The sequence below is a fragment of the Marmota marmota genome, unplaced genomic scaffold (assembly GCF_001458135.2).
Source record: "Marmota marmota marmota unplaced genomic scaffold, marMar, whole genome shotgun sequence".
NCBI lineage: Eukaryota > Metazoa > Chordata > Mammalia > Rodentia > Sciuridae > Marmota > Marmota marmota.
Window position 1 is genome coordinate 6074824 of NW_026000020.1, and position 19413 is coordinate 6094236.

General features: G+C 41.8%; 1 protein-coding gene and 1 pseudogene across 1 annotated transcript in view; one reads left to right on the forward strand and one right to left on the reverse strand.

Moving 5' to 3' along the window:
* The window catches only part of Tmem131 (transmembrane protein 131), a 115198-nt gene that overhangs the window by 4691 nt on the left and 91094 nt on the right, over nt 1-19413 (forward strand). Inside the window, exon 3 of the mRNA XM_048810404.1 lies at nt 7758-7798. Coding sequence (XP_048666361.1) covers nt 7758-7798 — 41 coding nt within the window. The remainder of the gene's footprint in view (nt 1-7757; nt 7799-19413) is intronic.
* On the reverse strand, nt 5230-8841 carry LOC125618822 (annotated as a pseudogene).

Here is a 19413-nt window from a genome sequence, read left to right on the forward strand (position 1 = left end):
GGGGGGGGGGGGTGGCGGAGGTTGAGTTAAATGTGCTTTCCCCCATTCTTTCTTACAACTATGTGTGAATCTACAGTCATCTCAGTTTACATTACAAATACATGCACATGGGCAAGCACGGGAAGCAGAGCAATGAAAAAAGGAAAGACCCCCCACTCTGTGAGTTAAAAATTCTTGAAACTATCTCACAGATATTTTATCCATTTTCAATAAAATGAGATTATTTATTATGGGAAGGTTGGGTTGATCAGAACCAAGGGCACATTTTGAGGTCCTCAAAAGAGGATCTCATGTTCTACCCTGTCCCAGTGGGGAACGGAATGGGGAAGAAAGGAAGTATGTAACTTTATATGTGACGGTGAAAAAGAAGCATACTCTGATCACCTGCAGGGAAATGTGGCTCCTCCCCTCCAGCATATTCCAAGGGAAAGCTGTGCAGTGTGGGACACTCACATGGTGCCCGGCATGGCCTCCTGGTGCCCCCGGAGTGGGTCAATGCCCTGCCATCAAGAAACTCAAGTTCTAGGGTGTTACAGGCCTTGTCTTATCTGTAAGCATCCAGGGCCTGATACACAACTGATACCTACCCAATTCTCTAATAAACTGTATTTAGTTGAATTTTTTTTCTTACAGAATTAAATTGTCTGTTTAACAATAATGCAGTATAGGAGTTGGCTGCATTATAATTTAACAGCAAGAATGTGGCCAACTTCTTAGTGTGAGCTAAAAGAAGTCAGTATTGGTATATACAGTCTTATCAACATCTGTATGCAATAACATTTATGCATATGTATGCATCATATGAATGCAATAATAGACCAGGCGATAGAATTTGAATTCTGACTCTGATTGTTTGAATCCTGGATTGGTGATATGAACTCTTCAGAGGCTTAATTTCTTACCTGTAAAATAGAATCCTGAACAAATCTCTAGAGAATAGAGACACAATTGGAGTGATAATCATGGGCCTTGAATTTATAATGCAGGGAGATATTATTACTAATAAAAATCAAAATTATTGGCATCTCTATAAAATTCAGATTATAGTGTTTTTTAGTCTTGGCAGTACTATACATGTTGGCCCAGGTAAATTGTTGATTGGGGGATAGAGGGGAAACTGTCCTGTACATTGTAGGGTGTTTATCAGCATCCCTGAACCCTGTCCATTTGATGCTAGTAGCCCCCCTGATTTTTGACAATCAGAAATGCCCCAAGACATTACTAAATGCCTCCTGACAGACAAAGCTGCCTTCAGATGAGAACCACTGATTTACAGGAATGCAACATTTGTTAGTGGTATTTAAGGGCATTTCACACACAGCTTCTGCAGAGGCTGGTCTGTTTGAGTGGAAGCATAGTCCATTTTCCTGCAGCTAACCCTGTTTGCATCCCTTTCTGAGAGAGGCTGTGCTCAGATTGGTCTGGAATCCACAGCCTAGTGATGAAGGAGGGAAGGCTGGATTCCCTAAGTGTGTGGAGTCTGAATTGTGGTTTCACAAGTTTCTGATCATATATTCTGGATTAGACACAGTGAAAAGATCGTTGGCGGCAGTCGAGGTTGCTGACTCCAGGTTTCTTTGATTTGGTGAAGCTTCTCATGAACCACTGGGTGTCACGGTTCATAGGAGGTCCAGAATACCAGGCACAGGCATTTTCAAGGGCACAGAGTACTCCTGGTCTGCCCTTGTCTCTGGGTGTGAATTCACAAAGTTCAGAGGTCCCTGCCATGTGGAATTTCATTGTATTGTAGGGATTTCTTTGAAGTTTAATGAGGTAGTTGTCTTTTCTGTGTGGTTATTGACCATTTTTTTTCTTCAGTGAATTACCTGTTCTTGCTCTTTGCTCACATTTCAGTCACAACACTTTTTCTCATTTTTGTCTTTTCACAGTTGATTTATAAGATTTTTACATATCAGATCTTTTCATTGAAAAGTTATTAAGGTTGTAACCCTTTTTTGTTTGCCTTTATCCTTTTTAATGACATTTTCTCTGTTTGCTCATTGTTTGACTTTTGAATTAAATGTTTTTAGCTGGGCTTTAATTTTTTGCCTTGATCCTTTTGTCTTTTTAAAATATGCACTTTAGTTTTCATTTCATCTTATTAAAGATGTGTTTAATCTTACCCATTGAATTTCGACACTTTCTTCGTTTTTTGTTGTTGTTGGCTCTTACGTTTTTTTCCTCCTCTCTTACTCTAGGGGCCCAACTCTAAGATGGACTTGTAAGATATGTAGAGGGCTTACTTTTCAAATTCCTTCAGAAACAAAAAGTGATCTTCTCCTTTCTCTCAGCATTGAGGGCCTGCTGTTGGTCCTAAGATTTCTATTCTTTTTTGTTATAGCAAAAAGATGATTTTTCTGTGGCTTATTCTTCAAACAGCATTTACTTTCCTGCTTTCTCACACTGTAGCCAGTTCCTTTGTCTTGATGTCTGTCTGCCTCTTTTTCAGAAGACAGCTTCCTCAGCTGTGGTTCTTCATCACGAGGTTTCCTGGGCCAGGTTGTGTTCATGCTGGTCCCCCCCCCCCCCAAGAAAATGCACCTGGGTGGTGGACCTCCCAAGTTGCTCTTCTGTCACCTGCGTGTGGGAAGCATAGCTCCTGATGATCTAGAATTCTTCCATCCCTCTACTGATGTGTGATGACCTACAATAAATGCACATTTAAATTGTACAGTGGAAAAATCTGATCCACTTTTACATCCGAGAATCCATCGTGGCAATCAAGATAGTGGACATATCCACTGCCACCAAAGCCTCCTTGTGCACTGAAGACGCTCCCACCCCCACTCTCCATCTGACACTGGCCTGTTGCATCACCCTCAATTACATTTTAAAAGGGGATCATACAAGGATGTACCTTTGTGAGGATCTGTGTTCTTTCATTCACCATAGTTATTTTGAGGTTCAGCCATCTTGTGTGTGTCGGCAAGTCATTCTTTTTAGTGCTTGAGGTAGGTGTATTCCATGGTGTGGCTGTGCCATGCCTCCTGTTGATGGAAATTTGGCTTGTTCCAGTATTGAGCTACCACCCGTAAAGCCACCGCAAACACTCACATACACGTATTTGTATGAACGAATGCTTCTATTTCTCCTGGGCGTGTATTTGGGAGGGGAATGGCTGGATCATAGGGTAGGCATATGCTTCACTTTGTAAGAAATTGCCAGGCTTTTTCTAAGCTGGTGGTTCTATTTGGCATCTTCAGCAGGGAATGAGAGTTCCAGTTGCTCTTTATCTTGCCAGCCCTGGGCATCATTGTTGTAACAGAAGTGTAGTCTCTCATACAATTTTAATTTTGCTTTTCCTTACTAATTGATAAGAACATTTTTTCATGTGCTTTGTTAACATTTGTGTAATTGTCCATTGTAAAATATCGGATTGTTATTATTCAGGTTTTGTTGTTGCTTGTTTCTATTTTGGTTTGATGGCTTTTTGTTTTGTTTTTAAGTTGTAGATTGACACAATATCTTTATTTTATTTATTTATTTTTATGTGGTGCTGAGGATTGAACCCAGTGCCTCACGTGTGCTCGGCAAGTGCTCTACCACTGAGCTCCATCTCCAGTTCTTTTATTTTATTTTGAGGCCAGAAGCCTGGCTTCAGACTTGGTGTCTCCTTTAGTCTGTTCAGGATACAAGTTTCTTCAGATGTGTAATTTGCAATTATTTTATCTCATTGTGCAGTTTCTCTTTTCATTTTTATTAGCGTCTTTTGGTGAGTGTATATTTTTAATTTTGATGAAATCTAGTCTTTTTTTTATGGCTATTTTTTTTGTTCATTAAGTTTTTGGCTGTTCCAAAGTTGAACAGGCAATCTTCTTTGTTTTCCTGGTGAAGCTTCATAATTTTAATTTTTACACTTGGAACTGATTTCTCTGAAATTCATTTGAGGATGTGGTGTGGAGTAAGGATAAAGGCAGTCTTCCTCTGGTTCTGACACCATTTGTTGAAAGACACGTTTCTCTGCTGAACTGCATTGATGCCTGTGTTCAGAACCAAGTGGCAGTGCATGTGAGTATTTCTGGACTTCTCCATTGCCGTTGCTCTGTCTGTCCTTATGCCAGTACCATACTGTCTTGGATTACTATAGTCTTTTTTTTTTAAATTTTGGTAAAATATATGGTAACAAAATTTGCATTTCTTATGGGGAGGGGGCAATGAGGATTAAACTCAGAGTCTTGCACAGGGCAGCGCTGTGTTACATCTCCAGCCCTTTTTTAAATTATTTTTTGAACATGGGCTTGCTTTGTTGCCTGGGCTGGCCTTGAACTTTTGATCATCCTGCCTCAGCTGGAATTACAGACATGTACCACCATGCCTGGCAAACAAAAAAAAAAATGTACATTTTTACCATTTTAAAATGTACAGTTCAGCAGCTTTAAGTGCATCCTCATTGTTGAGCATCCACCACTACCATTCAGCTTCAGACCGAAACTCTTTACCAATCAAACCATAGATCTTCTTCTCTCGTCCCCGGGAACCTTGACTTTGCTTTCTATCTGTGAATTTGACCACCGTTGAGTACATCATCATGTAAGTGGAATTGTTCAGGATTTGCCTTTTTTGTGAGTGGCTTATTTCCCTAGCGTAGCATAGAGTTAATAATCAAGGTTCATTCACTGTCGTAGCATCGATCTTTTTGAAGCCTGAGTAACTTCACTGCATATATAAGCTACATTTTGTTGCTCCATTCATCTGTTGTGGGACCCTTTGGTTGTTCTGCCCTGTACCCTTTCACTGCTGTGGATGGTGCCGCTGTGAACATGTCCGTCCAGCCTCTCTGGGAGCCCTTGTTTTCAGTTTCTTGGAGGCTCTCTACCCACAAGTGGGATTGCCATGGTGACTATACTATTTTATATCACCACTTGCAGGATTCTGAGTTTTCTGCATCCTTGCCAACACTTATTTTTTAAAATTTTTTATTTAAATAGTAGCCATTCTGATAGCTGTGTGGTGGTATTGATCATGACTTTGACTTGTATTTCCCTGATGATTAGCGATGTTGATCATTTTCCATGGGCCTCCAAGCCACTTGAAAATCTCCTTTGGAAAAATGTCTAATGAGTTCTTTGCCTATTTTTTAATCAAGGTTTTTTCCCCTTGTCAAATTGTAGATATTCTTTATATATTCTACATATTATCACATAGGTGATTTGCAGATTTTTTTCCATGCCTTGGGGAATGGGTATGATTTTCATATAAAAGATAAAGAAATTTTTCTTCTTTTTTTTAATCTGTTGCATTTTTATAACTCCCAAGTTTATTTTGAAAACAATCTTTCTGACATATATCCATGTGAATTTTGAGATTATAGTGAAATTACCTGTATTTACCTATAGTTTTATTAAATACTCATGAAACATTTATTAACATATCAATACTTAAGGACACCAATATAACTGATTGCTTAAATTATTTTTTCACACCTAAGCCAATTTACATTTGGTTACCTGTGCATATAAAACAAACACACCCCTCAACCAACCATAGGATACATACATAAAAGTGTCCTAATAAAGTTTTGGGCACAAAGTGGCTCAAATGAGAGCAAATAAGCTGACCTTGTGAAATAAATCAGACAAAAACAACAAATACTAAAGGTGCTAAAGATCAATCCCTCCGGTCTGTCTCCTATCATGTGCACTGTGCGTGTGTGAGCTAAAACACTTGCTGCAGCCATGGAGAGCTGCTGGGGACAGGGTCACTATGGCTCTGGATACGCAGATGAGCACGGGTGCCCTGTGGGCATTGGCCAGCCACACACAATCACTGCAGGGAGACCAGGCCCTCCATCCTCACTGGGCCCTGAGGCTAACCTGGGCCTTCGGGTGTGTGTGCTTGGTGGTGTGGTGCTATTTCTCTCTCTCTGCTCACTCCACTAGCCTGTAATCAGGGCAAAGTGGAAGCTCCATTAGTTTAAAGAACTCTCACTGCACCCACGGTTGTCCTAGTGGGCCTTCTCCAAGAAGGCTTTGCAGCCCCTGAGACGCTGCTGGTACACCACCTCAGAGTCAGCGTCATTCCCATAATAGAGATCTTCAGTATGAGTTGTTTCTGTGGATCATAGCTTCCCACAGTTCAATTTTAGCTTTGCAGTTTTTAACTTGATTATTTTTTCTATTCAAATCTCTCAGGTTGCTTTCATCCATACACAGTATCTAGTCGAATGTGACCAAATCTTCTTTGGTCACCTGCCGGGCAATGTCGTTCATGGGGATGCCATGCTTCCTCATGCAGCTCTGCCATGGTAGTCAGGGGTTCCCCACTTCATAGGTGGACGTGGCTGCACTGTCTGTCCTCCAGTTGTCTAAATCATTTTGATCAGTTACTAGTTTTCTGAAAATTGCTTCTGCAATGGGTAACTGACAAATGTTACCCAGACACACGAACAGCACAGACTTAGGACCATTCTTCACCATCTTCAAACGCAGACACTCAGAAATTTTTCTTTAAGTACAAAAAATAGAAGAATCCACTGAATACATATTCACCTACCAGACAAACTTTAAAATTAACATTTTACCATAATTGCTTTAGCTATACACACATGCATGCACACAGATTTTTATTGTTGCAACATTTTAAAGAAAATCGCAGACATCTTGCACTCTACCTAGCATATGCTTTCAAAAGGGACATCTCCCCATATTTGCCACACCTTCCCCATATTCATTCGCCAGCATACCATTTCAAAATAATGTACATGTCAGTGGAGGAAATGGTGCTATACCTCTGGTGCTTTTCCTAGTTAGAACAAAGCAGCTAAACTCCTGGGACAAGTGCACTTACTGCTGGGGGCCCTTGGAGTGTGGGCATTTTCTCCTGCACTGTGGAGATCTTCATGCCCTTTGTTACCTGAACTGTAACAGCTGCCTTCAGCTTCCCAGCTCCTTCGTGTCTCCTCTAATCTGGCTCCACGCTACAGCCAGAGTCATGTCTTTAGAACATAGTCCATGTCTGTTGGTCTGTCTGGTCCTCCTCCTTGTATTGCATTTAGAGTATAGCACAACCTGAACTTCTTAACACTATGGCTTCTTAACAACATACAACATGACCTGGCTCCTGCTTAGCCCTCCAACCTTATTTTCTTTAATTCTTTCCCTTCTCTCAAAGAGAGGCAGGTAGACTTGCTGTTTCTTGAACATACAGAGTTCTTTCCTTTCCCAGGGCCTTTGCACCTGCTTTCTTCTACCCCAACCTGTGCTACTTCCACGTTCAGATAGATTTTAGTGTACATCTTAGTTATTTAGCTGAGCTTTCCATAACATATTTAAGTACACTGCCCGTTTTCTCCCTTTCACAGCAGCCTGTCTTGATATTTTCATGAACCTTCTTCAATGTGTAAATACATATTTAGTGTGTAAGTGACTGTCTCCCTCCCAATCCCGCTCTGCCTTGAGCTCTCCAATGGCAGAGACCATCAGACACCAGTACCTAACACACGGGTGGTGGCAGGTGAACAGGGAAAGACACAAGGCCTCATTCAGGCTGATTGTAAAGGGGACTATTTTTATAGGATTTGTATTATTTGTCAATCACAGTATTTTATTTGCATGTGTTTAAATTTATCTAAATTATTCTCATTTGAATTACATAGTATGATCAGTCATTTCATATGACCTTGGGATCAGGCTTAACCTGAAAATTCAAATGGGTAACATTAAAGTTGAAGGTACAATAAAATATTTTGGATGTTCCATGTGTCTATAATGGAACAATGTGGTTTTAGTATTTTCATCATTATTTTCTTCTTTTCACAGACTGAGACAACACTTGGACTCAGTTCATATCAACAGAAAAGGTAAGACTTGTGTATTTAGTAAGATATTAACACTTTTCGTTCTTTCTGGGGGATTCCTCCAGTTCTTCCCTTCATTTTTTCCTCCTACTTTTGGTGTACAGGGAATAGCAAATTTAAAAATCACATTATATTATGATTTCTAAGTATTGTATATGGAAAAAACAAGTTTAAATCTGAATTTACATGTGATACAATTGTGTGGCATACCTCCTGTGATAACTTCTGTTACTGTAGCCGGTATCTGAGGCAATCAACTTGTAGAGAGAAAAGGTCTGCTGGACTCCTAGTTGTGGGTGTTTGAGTCCATGATTGGTTGGCCCTGTGCCTTGGGCCTGTGGCAAGGCATGCACCATGGCAGGAGTACATGGGAGCAAAGAGACAGGGAGGGGGCTGAGGCCCCACAAACGTCCCCAGTGACCTGAAGACCATCTGTCAGGTCCCACCTCTTAGGGGTTTCACCACCTCCCAGTGGTGCCTCCCTGGGGACACATAGGCCTTTTGGGGACATTCCAAACTATCCCTGCCTTTTATGGACTAACCGTTGCTACTTTCACTTAGCAGGGGCTGCTTTCAGACCCCTGGAGGAGAAGCTCAGATCTAGGGACCCAATCTTGTGACTCAAAAGCCCCTTTTAAACATGGCCCCTGTGATAACAGGGTCTGTCTTACCTCAGGTATTAGGAAAAGACACTCATGCATGTGAATTTGAAGATAGCTTTCCCACCTCCCTACCCCCCAATTTTTTGGTACTTTTTTACATCCCTTTGAAAAAGGATAAAAGGAAGATGCTGACCTGATTCTCCTTCCATATGCAGTGACAGCCTGCTGCTGGTGCCGAGGGGACTGGGAGCTTTCTTTGAGTTAGATAACTGGTCCTCCAGTAGCCCTTTCATGGGCACTCCAGCTGTTACTGATCATTTCCCCAGGGAGCCACAGATTTAAAGGAGTTTAACTTAGAAGACTCAGCATAATGGCATAGTTGCAGTTCCTGATGGCCGGGAACAACTGGCCAAGTCCCCAGTACCTGTCATAGTGAGTGCCCTTGAGTAACAGTTGGAATGCTGACAGCGCTATCAGTGGCTTCTCAGATATGGAGCCAGTTTCAGGTTTAATTATTATTATTTTACAGCATGTGTTTTTAGGAGGTTTTACTCTGTCAGCATATTTATTCTTGAGATGAGAACAAAGAAATTTAAGAATTATCAATAAATTATCTGATGAAATCAGGCACTTAACTGTCAGAGTGGTTGAGGCCACACAGGATGCCCCTGCCCTTGCTGTCCACTATAGTTGCATTTTCCATTCAGCAAGAGCAGCGAAGAATTTCCCTTCACAGGCCTTGGTGCTTCACCAGCCTATGTGAGTGTCCTTCACCAGCCTATGTGAGTGTCCTTCACCAGCCTATGTGAGTGTCCTTCAAGCAGCAGAGTGCAGGGTGCATCAACGAAGAATGCTGTTTGGAGAGAGTGTCAAATATTCAGATTGCAAGTAGGACAGTCAGCATTCAGAAATAATGAAAACCCTTCAGTAGTCACTGTTTCAGTTCTTTTCACCCATCTCTGCAACAACATGGCCCCTTTCCTCTTGCTCTGTCTGCCCTTCTCTCTGATGCAGGTGACCTGGTGGGGCCTGCCCGCCTGTGAACCTTGCCCAGATATTTTTGGCACTGAGGTGTATTGTCACCAAATCATTGTGTGTCTAGTCTGATGACTATTTTTTTGGACCATCTAACAACTCAAGAGCTCAACACATCTAGAGCCAACGACTAGAGAGAAAAGCGCACCTCTTGTTTTATGCTTCTTCCTTGATCCTTTATTCTAACAGGAAATTAGCTATAGAATCAAGATGATTTACATTAATGAAGATGATGTTATTCACCCATGGTCAAAGTCTGGGCTTCAGGTATTTTCCCAGTGTAATAAGGAGTTTGCCTCAAGTTTTACTTATCTGCTGTCTCCAGCTGTCTACCAAACTGCCCCTAAGCTAAGTGGTATAAAGTCGGGGACTCAAGTGGGGTTGGCTAAGACAGTCTATCTCTGCGTCATGAAGATCTGGGGCCTTGGCTGGGCAAGCTCCGCACCTGGGAATGACTCAGTAATGGGGCTGGAGGCCTGGTCACTCACATGTTGCTGCTGGATTATTATCTGGGACTCAGACGGCTGTCACCTGAAGTACCTCTGTGTGGTCTATTCATGTAGATTAGTTTGGGCTTCCTGTTAGCATGGTAGCTAGATTCTAAGAGTGAATGTTCCAGAAAGAACCAGTGGAAACTATTGCCTTTTGTGGCATAATCTCAGAAGCCGTATAATGTTACTTCTGTCATATGCCATTGGTTGGCCAATAATGTCAGCTTGCAAGGGTTCAAGTCAGGCCTTCATAGGAGAGAGGCTACGGAGGGACATACAGACACACACAAAGCTCTCTGAGGTCTCTTCTTATAAGGGCACTCCCCATCAAAAAGACCTCACCCTCATGACCTCATCTGAATCTAATCACCTCTCAAAGGCCCTGTCTCCAAATACCATCACTGTGGGGTGCTAAGGTAACAAAAGGCGTTCAACATATGACTTTTGGAGGGATACGATTCTTTCCACAGCAGCATGTGAGTCCAAATTCAGATTTTTTTTTGTCTCTATCAACCAACTAAACACCAAAGCATTATGTTTAGGATTACTCTTAGTAGGTCATTTTAAAACACCTGGGATAGTATCCACATTCACCGGGCGCAGGATAATCAGAATGTAGCTTTTACACTGGACGAGATTAGCCAGCTCCTTTTCCATGTGGCACAGTGCTATACAATCTAAACCCTGCCAGAGCTCTCATCTAAATAATGATTTATTGAAAATGTATACGTAAAATAGAACATGAAATTAAAATATCAACATGAAATATGTCTAATTGTGTAACAACAGGCATTGTAAGCTTTATTTATTTTTTATTTTTTAGTTCAAAAATAAGGTATTCTTTGGAAGTGTCAGAGTTTGGACTTGGGTTTGAACATTTGACTAAGATGAAGTCTACATACAGTCAGGGATGATTCCAATTATGGAGACCCTAATAGATCATCTTGTTCAATCACCTTATTAGACAAAATCAAATCAGGAGCCAAGACTCTTGAGAAGCAAGAGATACGCTCAAGTTAGAGAGGCCAAGTTGTCATGAGAACGATGCCTTCTGCTTGACAGTCCTCTGTTTAGTTTCTTGTTGATGTGGAACCTTCCAGTGCTCACTGTGTTTCCTCTCCTAGCTAGTGTTTGGAAAGAGGGACATAGCAGCAGTAGGAATTGCGGGGGAAGGCTCTGAAGGAGACGGAGAAAGGCCCTTGAGTCGTGGAAGGAGTCGTCATGGTTGAGAGCAGCGATAGGGCAGCGTGGGAGAGGTGAGGTGCACACAGCCTGCTTTCCAGTGCAGGAAGGTCGCTCACGCGCTGGGGTTACAGATGTCCCCCTCTTCAGGGGGCTTAGAGGATAGTGGAGGTGGCACTTCCAACGTGGTCATAGAGCATGCAATGAGAAAGTGACAAAGTGCAGCCCACTTAGTGAAAGAAGGAACGCGACCCATTTGAAGACACCATTTCCCTGGTCTGATGCTGTAAGCCTGGAGGGTTAGCTGGGGAGGTGGGCGCTGCACCTACAGTGCACGTGCTCAGTGTTGTCGTCCAGTCATGGCAGAGGGCAAGGCTGGCCTCTTCGCTTCTGGACCAGACTCTTCTGCTCATCTTCTTCCAGAGCACACCAGTGTGGCAGAGGTGCTGAGGTGGACGCTTTGGCTTTTTGACCTCTGTTGTTTCTGCGCCCGACTCCCACTTCCCGTGTCCCCAGTTGTCTAGTTCGTGCGCTGCACCCCTGGTGTTCCCAGTAAGGCAGGTTCAGCCCCATCCTGTCTCATATGAGTCACAGCTCTCATTCTTAACCTGCCCCCCCCATCTGTATCATGAAAAGCGTGGCTGACAGATGACCCCTAGGTAATAGTAGATTGAATGGACGGCAGAGATGCTAGGCTCCCTACCCTTTGTTAACCTCGCCATCAGCTCTGCAGGTGAGCCTGGCTTCAAGAGCCTCCAGGACATTCTGCAAAGGAAAGACCTGCTGCTTTTGCAAGCTCAGGACACAGTAGTAAAAACCATGAATAACAGAATATTCCAGGGTGGTTTTTATTTTATTTTATTTTATTTTGTGCTTCTCTCTTTTGAATCACCCTTTCTAATTAAAAAAAAAAAAAAAAGAATAGGTTTATCAACTACATGAAAATTTTGTTTTAAAAGGTGCTGGCTGGCTGCATGATATAATGGTGGAGGATATGTATATAACACTCTATCTGTTTTTGAGTTAAATGCCAAAATACTATAATAGGTACTAGTACTAACGTAATTTTTTGTCACATGAGGCCACCCTTTAAGGACAGTCTCTCTTTTCGGGGTAGGAGAGGCAACAAGGTTTGAATCCAGGGACACTTTACACCTGCAGCCTTAAAAAAAAAAAAAAATTGAGACAGGGTCTTGCTAAATTGCTACGGCTGGCCTTGAATTTGAAATCCTCCTGCCTCAGCCTCCCAAGTTGCTGGGATTACAGGCTTGTGCCACCATGCCCAGCTATGGATAATCTTTTTTAAAGGTTGTGGAACCCTTGGTGGGAGATTAGGAATCACAACACCCAAGTTTTCTGTTAGTCAGCTCTGTGGCCTTGAGAAAAAGCACACACATGTATGTGTGTGTGTGTACATGTATACACAAGTAGTCAGAACCACGTTTTTCTAATCTTTACATTTTCTAGTTTCTCTCATAACCTGGAAAATAAGCCAGAAATCATGGGTTGGAGAATACTTTTCAAGGTATAGTGGCTAAGGTTTCCTTTAACTTAACTTGGTAATTTGCTGATTATTGAATGCAGCCCTTTCTATTGTCTACAATCAAGCATCTAAAGGATTGTACTTGGATCCAAAATTTGGCCTTACCTTTCTTAATGGCAGATAAAATCTGCTAACAGTTGCAGTTTGACTATTGTGCTTTAAATTTTGTGAAAAAGTTCAAGATTTCATTTGTATTTATACTTTGATTTGTTTTCTTGCTCTGGAGCTTTTAGTGCATATGTGGAAAGAGGGTACTACTTTGCATAAATCTTGAATACTACAGTAAGTTGATATTAGGTATGACAACTTAGGAAAAGTGAATTTAAGGAAAGAAATGGGTTGCTTTGTATTCTGTTATGCTATTGGTAAGCTCCTTTGAGTAGGTGAGTTGACCTCACTTATTTTCCAAAAGCAACAAAGTACTCTCACCTTAAAAATGAGCATGTCAGAGTAGGTGGTTCTGGACTCATGGTGTGAGTGAAACCAGAGTTTCCCTGCTTCTGCAGGCAGTTGGAGCCTGCATATAACCTGCATCCCCTACAGTCTGGAAAGCCCATTTTAATGTTAGCTAATCAAGGTAGTGGATGCCTGCCAGGCTTGGCTCCAAGGGTCCAGCGGGCAGAGCCAGAGATTGGCAGTGCTGTGACACTTCATGGTGTGCTCTGCCCTCCAGGGTGGCAGCAGACCCCAGCAGCTCACCGCCAATTTCTTCTTTCTGGGTTCTTGTCTTGCAAATTTGAAGAATGAAACCCACAGATGAGGAAGAGTGAGTGTCCAGTAGCAGGGTTCGTTCAAGTTGGAAAAAAAAGACCAAGCTCTTGCAGGGCACGAGGGGACTAGACAGGGATGCTCCCTGCGTGTGCTAGTCTAGGGTGTTACAAGGCTCTTGGGTCAGCACTGTTAGTCCACATTTATGCTCCTCAGGTTTGGGGAAGTACCAGTGTTTTGGGGCCCTGCAGTCTCTTTTCAGGTCTGTACCACTTCAGTTTTGCCTCTGCTCATGGGGAAGCTGGCAGTTGAGGCTGTCAGATCATTGATGCTTGGGGACAGGGGCTGTGGTGGTGTGTGGCACAGGCGTGCACATTGGGCCGGTGCCTGGCTGCTGGGGTGTCGCAGGTCAGCACCTGTCCCTGGCTCCCTTCTCTCGCTGTGCCTCAGGCCTGCCGCTCCAGGTGGCCAAGACCCGTGCTTGCCAGCCGCGTTGTAGCGTGCCCCGGCCGCAGTTCCACCACTCCACAGCCTCTTCTTGAGGGGGTTAGCGGGTGGCTGTGCAGTAGGCTACTGGGGAGCCCTGTGGTGAGATTGGAACCTCTCTCCATTGGGTCCCCTATCAATGGCCAGAAGGGGTGAAAACACAGTCTGGATATTGTTCAGAGGACTTAAAATGAATGCAGAAATATTCACCAAAGCTGCTTAGACCTGATATGAATGGTGGAAAACCACGGCCTTCAAGCTAAGGACTGTTGTGGCCTCCCCTTGGCTCTGCTTTAGTAGGGTGGCAACTGGGAAGGGGTTCCCATCCCCTCCAGCTCCACAGTGCAAGAACCTCCAGGTGGGTTTGGCAGATGTTATTGTCCATAGCCTCTGTGCTGCAGGGCTTATCCTGAATCACTGGTGGCAGCAAGGTGATCCCTGTTCACCTTTTCTCTGAGTTCTTTGATTTAAAAGGAAAACATGAACATATGAAAGGAAATGGATGATAGAAAAAGAAATAAATGAAAGCTCCATAGTTGAAAAATATGGTTTCTGGAATAAAAATGCCACTGGGTAGAATTAACAGCAGCTTAGACATTACGAAAGAAGGCCCAGTGAATTAGAGGATAGAGTAACAGGTAATCCGTATGAAACACGGGGAGGAAGATGACCAGAAAAAGAACAAGCAAGCCCCGGTGCAGCAGTGAACAATCCAACGTGTGACACTGAGTTCTCAGGGTTGAGGGGACTGTCACAGAGCCCCAGTAAATCCAAAGCAAGAGTAACACAAAAGAAGCCACACCAGGATTCCAATTCCTGAAAGGCAGTGGTAGAAAAGCACCTGGGAAAAAAGCCACAGAAGTAGTACCAAAAATAAGACAAATGCTGGCTGCTCTTCACCAAGAACCAGCGAACTGGAGACGAATGAGGGCATCTCTAAAGTACCACAAGGAGAGATTGCCAGCCTAGAGCACCACGTCCGGCAGACGGGTCTTTCAAAAGTGGAGACAGTTCCAGAGAAAGCTAAGAGAACTTGTAATTAAAGGACTGGCTGGAGGTAATTAAGTCATTGCAGGTGAGAAGACGGATCCAGCAAGCACGGAGACCACCACCGAGGCAAGCGCATGGATAAACATAGAAGGAATTCTTCCTGATTAAAAATTTTAAACAACAGACTTTTAAAAACAAATAATTCTGGCATTCTATAAACTGTCTATAAACATTCTATAAACTGCAGAACAGCATGCATGTGTGACAGTCATGCAGTTACTGCAAAGGACTGGAGAAGGGGGTGGAGACCCGGAAGGTTCTGATGTGACATGAAGTGCTGTGATGTTATTTTTTATAGTGGTAATGTAAAATAAACCTAGAAGAAACATTAAGACCATAAAAAAAGAAGAAAGAGCTAATAAACTAATCTTAGAAGAAGACAAAAGGAATAAAAAACAGATGGGAAAAATAGAAAACAATAATGGCAGCATGGTAGACAGAAACCCAAGTGAATCAAAAATTGCAGTAAGCAATTGTTTCCAGCACATGTTGTGGACTGTGCAAACTGCAAGATCAGGTTTATGCTGTGTTCAAGAATATAAGCTTCTTAAAATTTTTTATTTAATTTTTTACCTTTTGTTTTGAGAAAAATTTAGAGGAAAGATGCAAAAATAGTGTGGAGAATTCCCATATTTTCTTGACTCGGATTCCCAATTACCACTATCATCCATCCCTTTCCAACCCCTTCCCCTCCAGCCCTTCTGTGCCTTTCTTTATATACATAGGTTATGTGTAGTTATTCCTTTTTGTGGCATGGGGTATCAGGAATTGAACCCAGGAGCACTTGACCGCTGAGCCACATCCCCAGTCCTATTTTGTATTTTATTTAGAGACAGGGTCTCACTGAGTTGCTATTGTTTGACTCAGACTGCATTTTGAGCAAGAATATTACTAAAGTCTGTGTCCCCAGGGCATCTCAGAAAGCACATACTACTTGTTCATTTTTCTTTTGTAACTTCTCTAAGTGTCTATCTTGCAGAGAAATACTTTGAGACCATGTAAATATCCTGTTTTGCTTGAAACACTCAGTAGTTTGTCTATTGGTGATTCTTGCCTGAAATAGTTCTTACTGGGGTGATTTTTTTCAAAGTCCATCATTACTTCAGTGTTTATTAGTTGACATTCTAATGCAAGTAAGTTGTGAGGTAAAGGTTAAAGTTCTTTTTTATTTGGTTATTTTACAGTCATCTGCATTGTAACTGAAAAATCATATGTGCTTGGGTCTGCTCCATGTCATTTGTACGTTTATCATTCACTGAACGCGTCCTTACTTTCTGGCACTTAAAGATATTCCAGGCTTATCTTGGAATTTTCCTGCCCCAGCCCTGGAATAACCCTTTTCTTTCTTTCTCCCCCTCCCCTTCTTTTTGGTACCAGGGATTGAACCCAGGGGAGCTCAACCACTGAGCCACATCCCCAGCTCTTTTTTATATTTTATTTAGAGACAGGGTCTCACCGAGTTATTAAGGCCTTGCTAAGTTGCTGAAGCTGGCTTTGAACTTGTGATCTCCTCCCTCAGCCTCCCGAGTTGCTGGGATTACAGGCTTGCACCACAATACCTGGCAAGTAACCCTTTTTTCTAAGACATGTGCTTCGTTAGTGGAGGATATATTTAGAAGCTGAGATCTGCGTGCCACGCGTACTTATTGCTGTTGGGGTGTCATTGTCCCAGGCCCTCTTAGAGAAAAAAAAAAAAGAAGCTGGGTGCGGTGGCAGACACCTTTAATCCCAGAGACTCTAGAGGTTGAGGCAGGAGGATCACAAGTTCAAGCCCAGCCTTAGCTATTTAGTGAGGCATTAAGCAATTTAGTGAGACCCTATGTCAAAATTAAATGGCCTGAGGATATAGTTAGTGGTAAAGTGCCCCTGGATTCAGTCCCAGTACCAGTAAATCAGTAGAAAAAAATCTTTTCAGGAAGGTGTATAAATATATACAATATATACTGACGCATCTATTTATGTCTAAAACCATGAGTTGTTACTGATGCCTCCAGTTTTAATACAGAACCACAGTGTTCTCTTCTGCCCTTTTCTGTTCTGTCCATTCTCCGACAGTAAGAAATCCAGCTCCATTATCTGTAGTCTGTGTACCAATTTGCTCAATCCTAAACTATAGTAAGTTTCAGCATTGCTAACCTGTACCACCATGAAAAACAGAACTACTAATTAGAATACAGAATTCATTTAGAGCATTATTATTATTTTTTTTTTTAGTGAGTGTATGTTGTCAGAATACTATATTTCAGATTTACATGGGTCGTAACCTTCTTCACCTTTCTCTCCTGGCATCTCCTTTCTCTCCATCCTTCCTCCACTCCACCCCCCACAACTTCATTGTGGTTATGAACATTTCAAATTAAATTTGGTTCATTTATTTGTAGTGTATACTCAAGGTTTTATCCCCCATTTAAAAAAATTGTGCCATCATTTATTCCCCCATTGATTCTTTTTTTTAAATATTTTGTTTTAGTTGTAGTCGGACATAATACCTTTATTTTTATTTTTATGTGGTGCTGAGGATCGAACCCAGTGCCCCATGCGTGCTAGGCAAGTGCTCTACCTCTGAGCCACAACCCCAGCACACCCCATTTTTTTCTTTATGTGAACAATTTGCTTGTTTCCAGTATTTTGTAATTATAGTGTTTCAAATAATAACTTAAGGTTACCTTCCTACAACCCATATTAACACAGGCATAAATTGTATTGTTGAACATGTGTGTTTAGAAGTGGCCAACAACAGAGAAAGATGCTTAACATCACTAATCATTAGGGAAAAATGAAGATTAAAATACAACCATACCTCACTTTACAACTCTTGGAATGATTTATCAATAATACAAAAGTGCCACTTGTCTACAACTGTTGATAAAAATGTGGAGGAAAGGAACACTGGTTTGCTATTACTATTATGAAAAACAATGAAAGTTCCACAAAAAAATTAAGAATAGCCAGGCATAGTGGCGCATGCTTATAATCCCAGTGACTGGGGAGGCTAGGGTAGGAGGATCATAAGATTTGAGGCCAACTTCAGCAACTTAGCGAGACCCTGTCTCAAAAAGGCCCTGGGATGTGGCTCAGTAGAAAAGTACCCCTATCTGGTTCAATCCCTAGCACCACCCCCCAAAAAATTAAAAATAGAACTACTATGTCATCAGCAGTTCCACTATTCCATATACATCCAGAGGAAATGAAATTAGTATATCAAAGAGTCACCTCACTTCTGTTGCAGCATTTTCACAATAGCTGAGAAATGGACACAAACTAAATGACCATCAGTGGACAAATGGATTAAAAAAATGGGCTGTACATACAGAGTGAAATACTATTAAGCCTTAAAAAATAAGGAAGTCCTGTCATTTGCAGTAACCCAGAGGAACATTGGAGACTATAATGTTAAATGAAATAAGCAGCCAAACATAAAAGACACCACATAGCCTCACTTGCATGTGGGCTACAGGGCAGAATTGTGGTTACCTGTGGCAGGGTGGGGTGCAAGCAGATGGCTAATGGATACGAGATTTTGGTTAGAGGAGAGGAACAAATTCAAGAGATATAACAGCACACTGGCTGTTATATACTGGAAAATTGCTGAATAGATTCAAATGTGTTCTTGTTCTTTAAATAATATAATCCTGAGAGGTATTAATATGTTAATTAGGTATAGTCATTCCACAGTGTACGCATACTTCAAAATATATTACTTACCATAAATATATATGATTTTTGTCAAATAGTTTCTGTACATTTAGGGTAAATTTCTAAAAGTAGAATTGGTGAGTTGAAAGTAAGTGCCAATGTAGTTTGTTAGGTATTGACAAATTCTCTTTCAAAAATGTGCCAATTTGCATACCCTATGTCACTGAATAAGAGTGCCACTTGTCCCCAGCCTTTCCTACGGAATGTGTTATTGTTTTTAACTTTTCCAGTCTGATAGGTGAGAAATTCTGTCACCACATAGTTTTTCTTTTCTAATCGTGGGTCTACACTGACTTTAGAGCCGTCCCTATCTTTTGATGTTGTCTGTTCTACCTGTTTTTAGTAAGGCTTTTGTTCTTACCTTTTAAGGGCTCTTTAGAGTTATCAATCGGTATTGCAAACATCTGTTGGTCAATAGTCTTTGATTTTGAAGAAATGAAGTTTCGGTGTAAGGACACAGGTAGGTTAAGTATAGAAGATAGCACTGAGGGACAGGTTGGCACCAATCCTGGGGTGACTGGGTACTTTCCAAGTAGACTGCAGGTCAGAGAATGTTGTCAGAAGAGGGGGACACTTTATGATTACTAGAGACAACCTAACAGGAAGATATAACAGTGCTGAATCTAGAGAAGCCCAATATTGGGTCTTGTATGTGAAGTATGTAAAGAAAAAAATGAACAGATTTAAAGGAGAAAATAGACAAATCCCCTGTTATAGTGGGAGATTTCAACACTCATCTGTCAGTAACTGATAGAAAATCAGTAATGGTGTCCATTGAAATACCACTGTGAACTTACTTGGCCTAATGGATATTAAATAGTATAC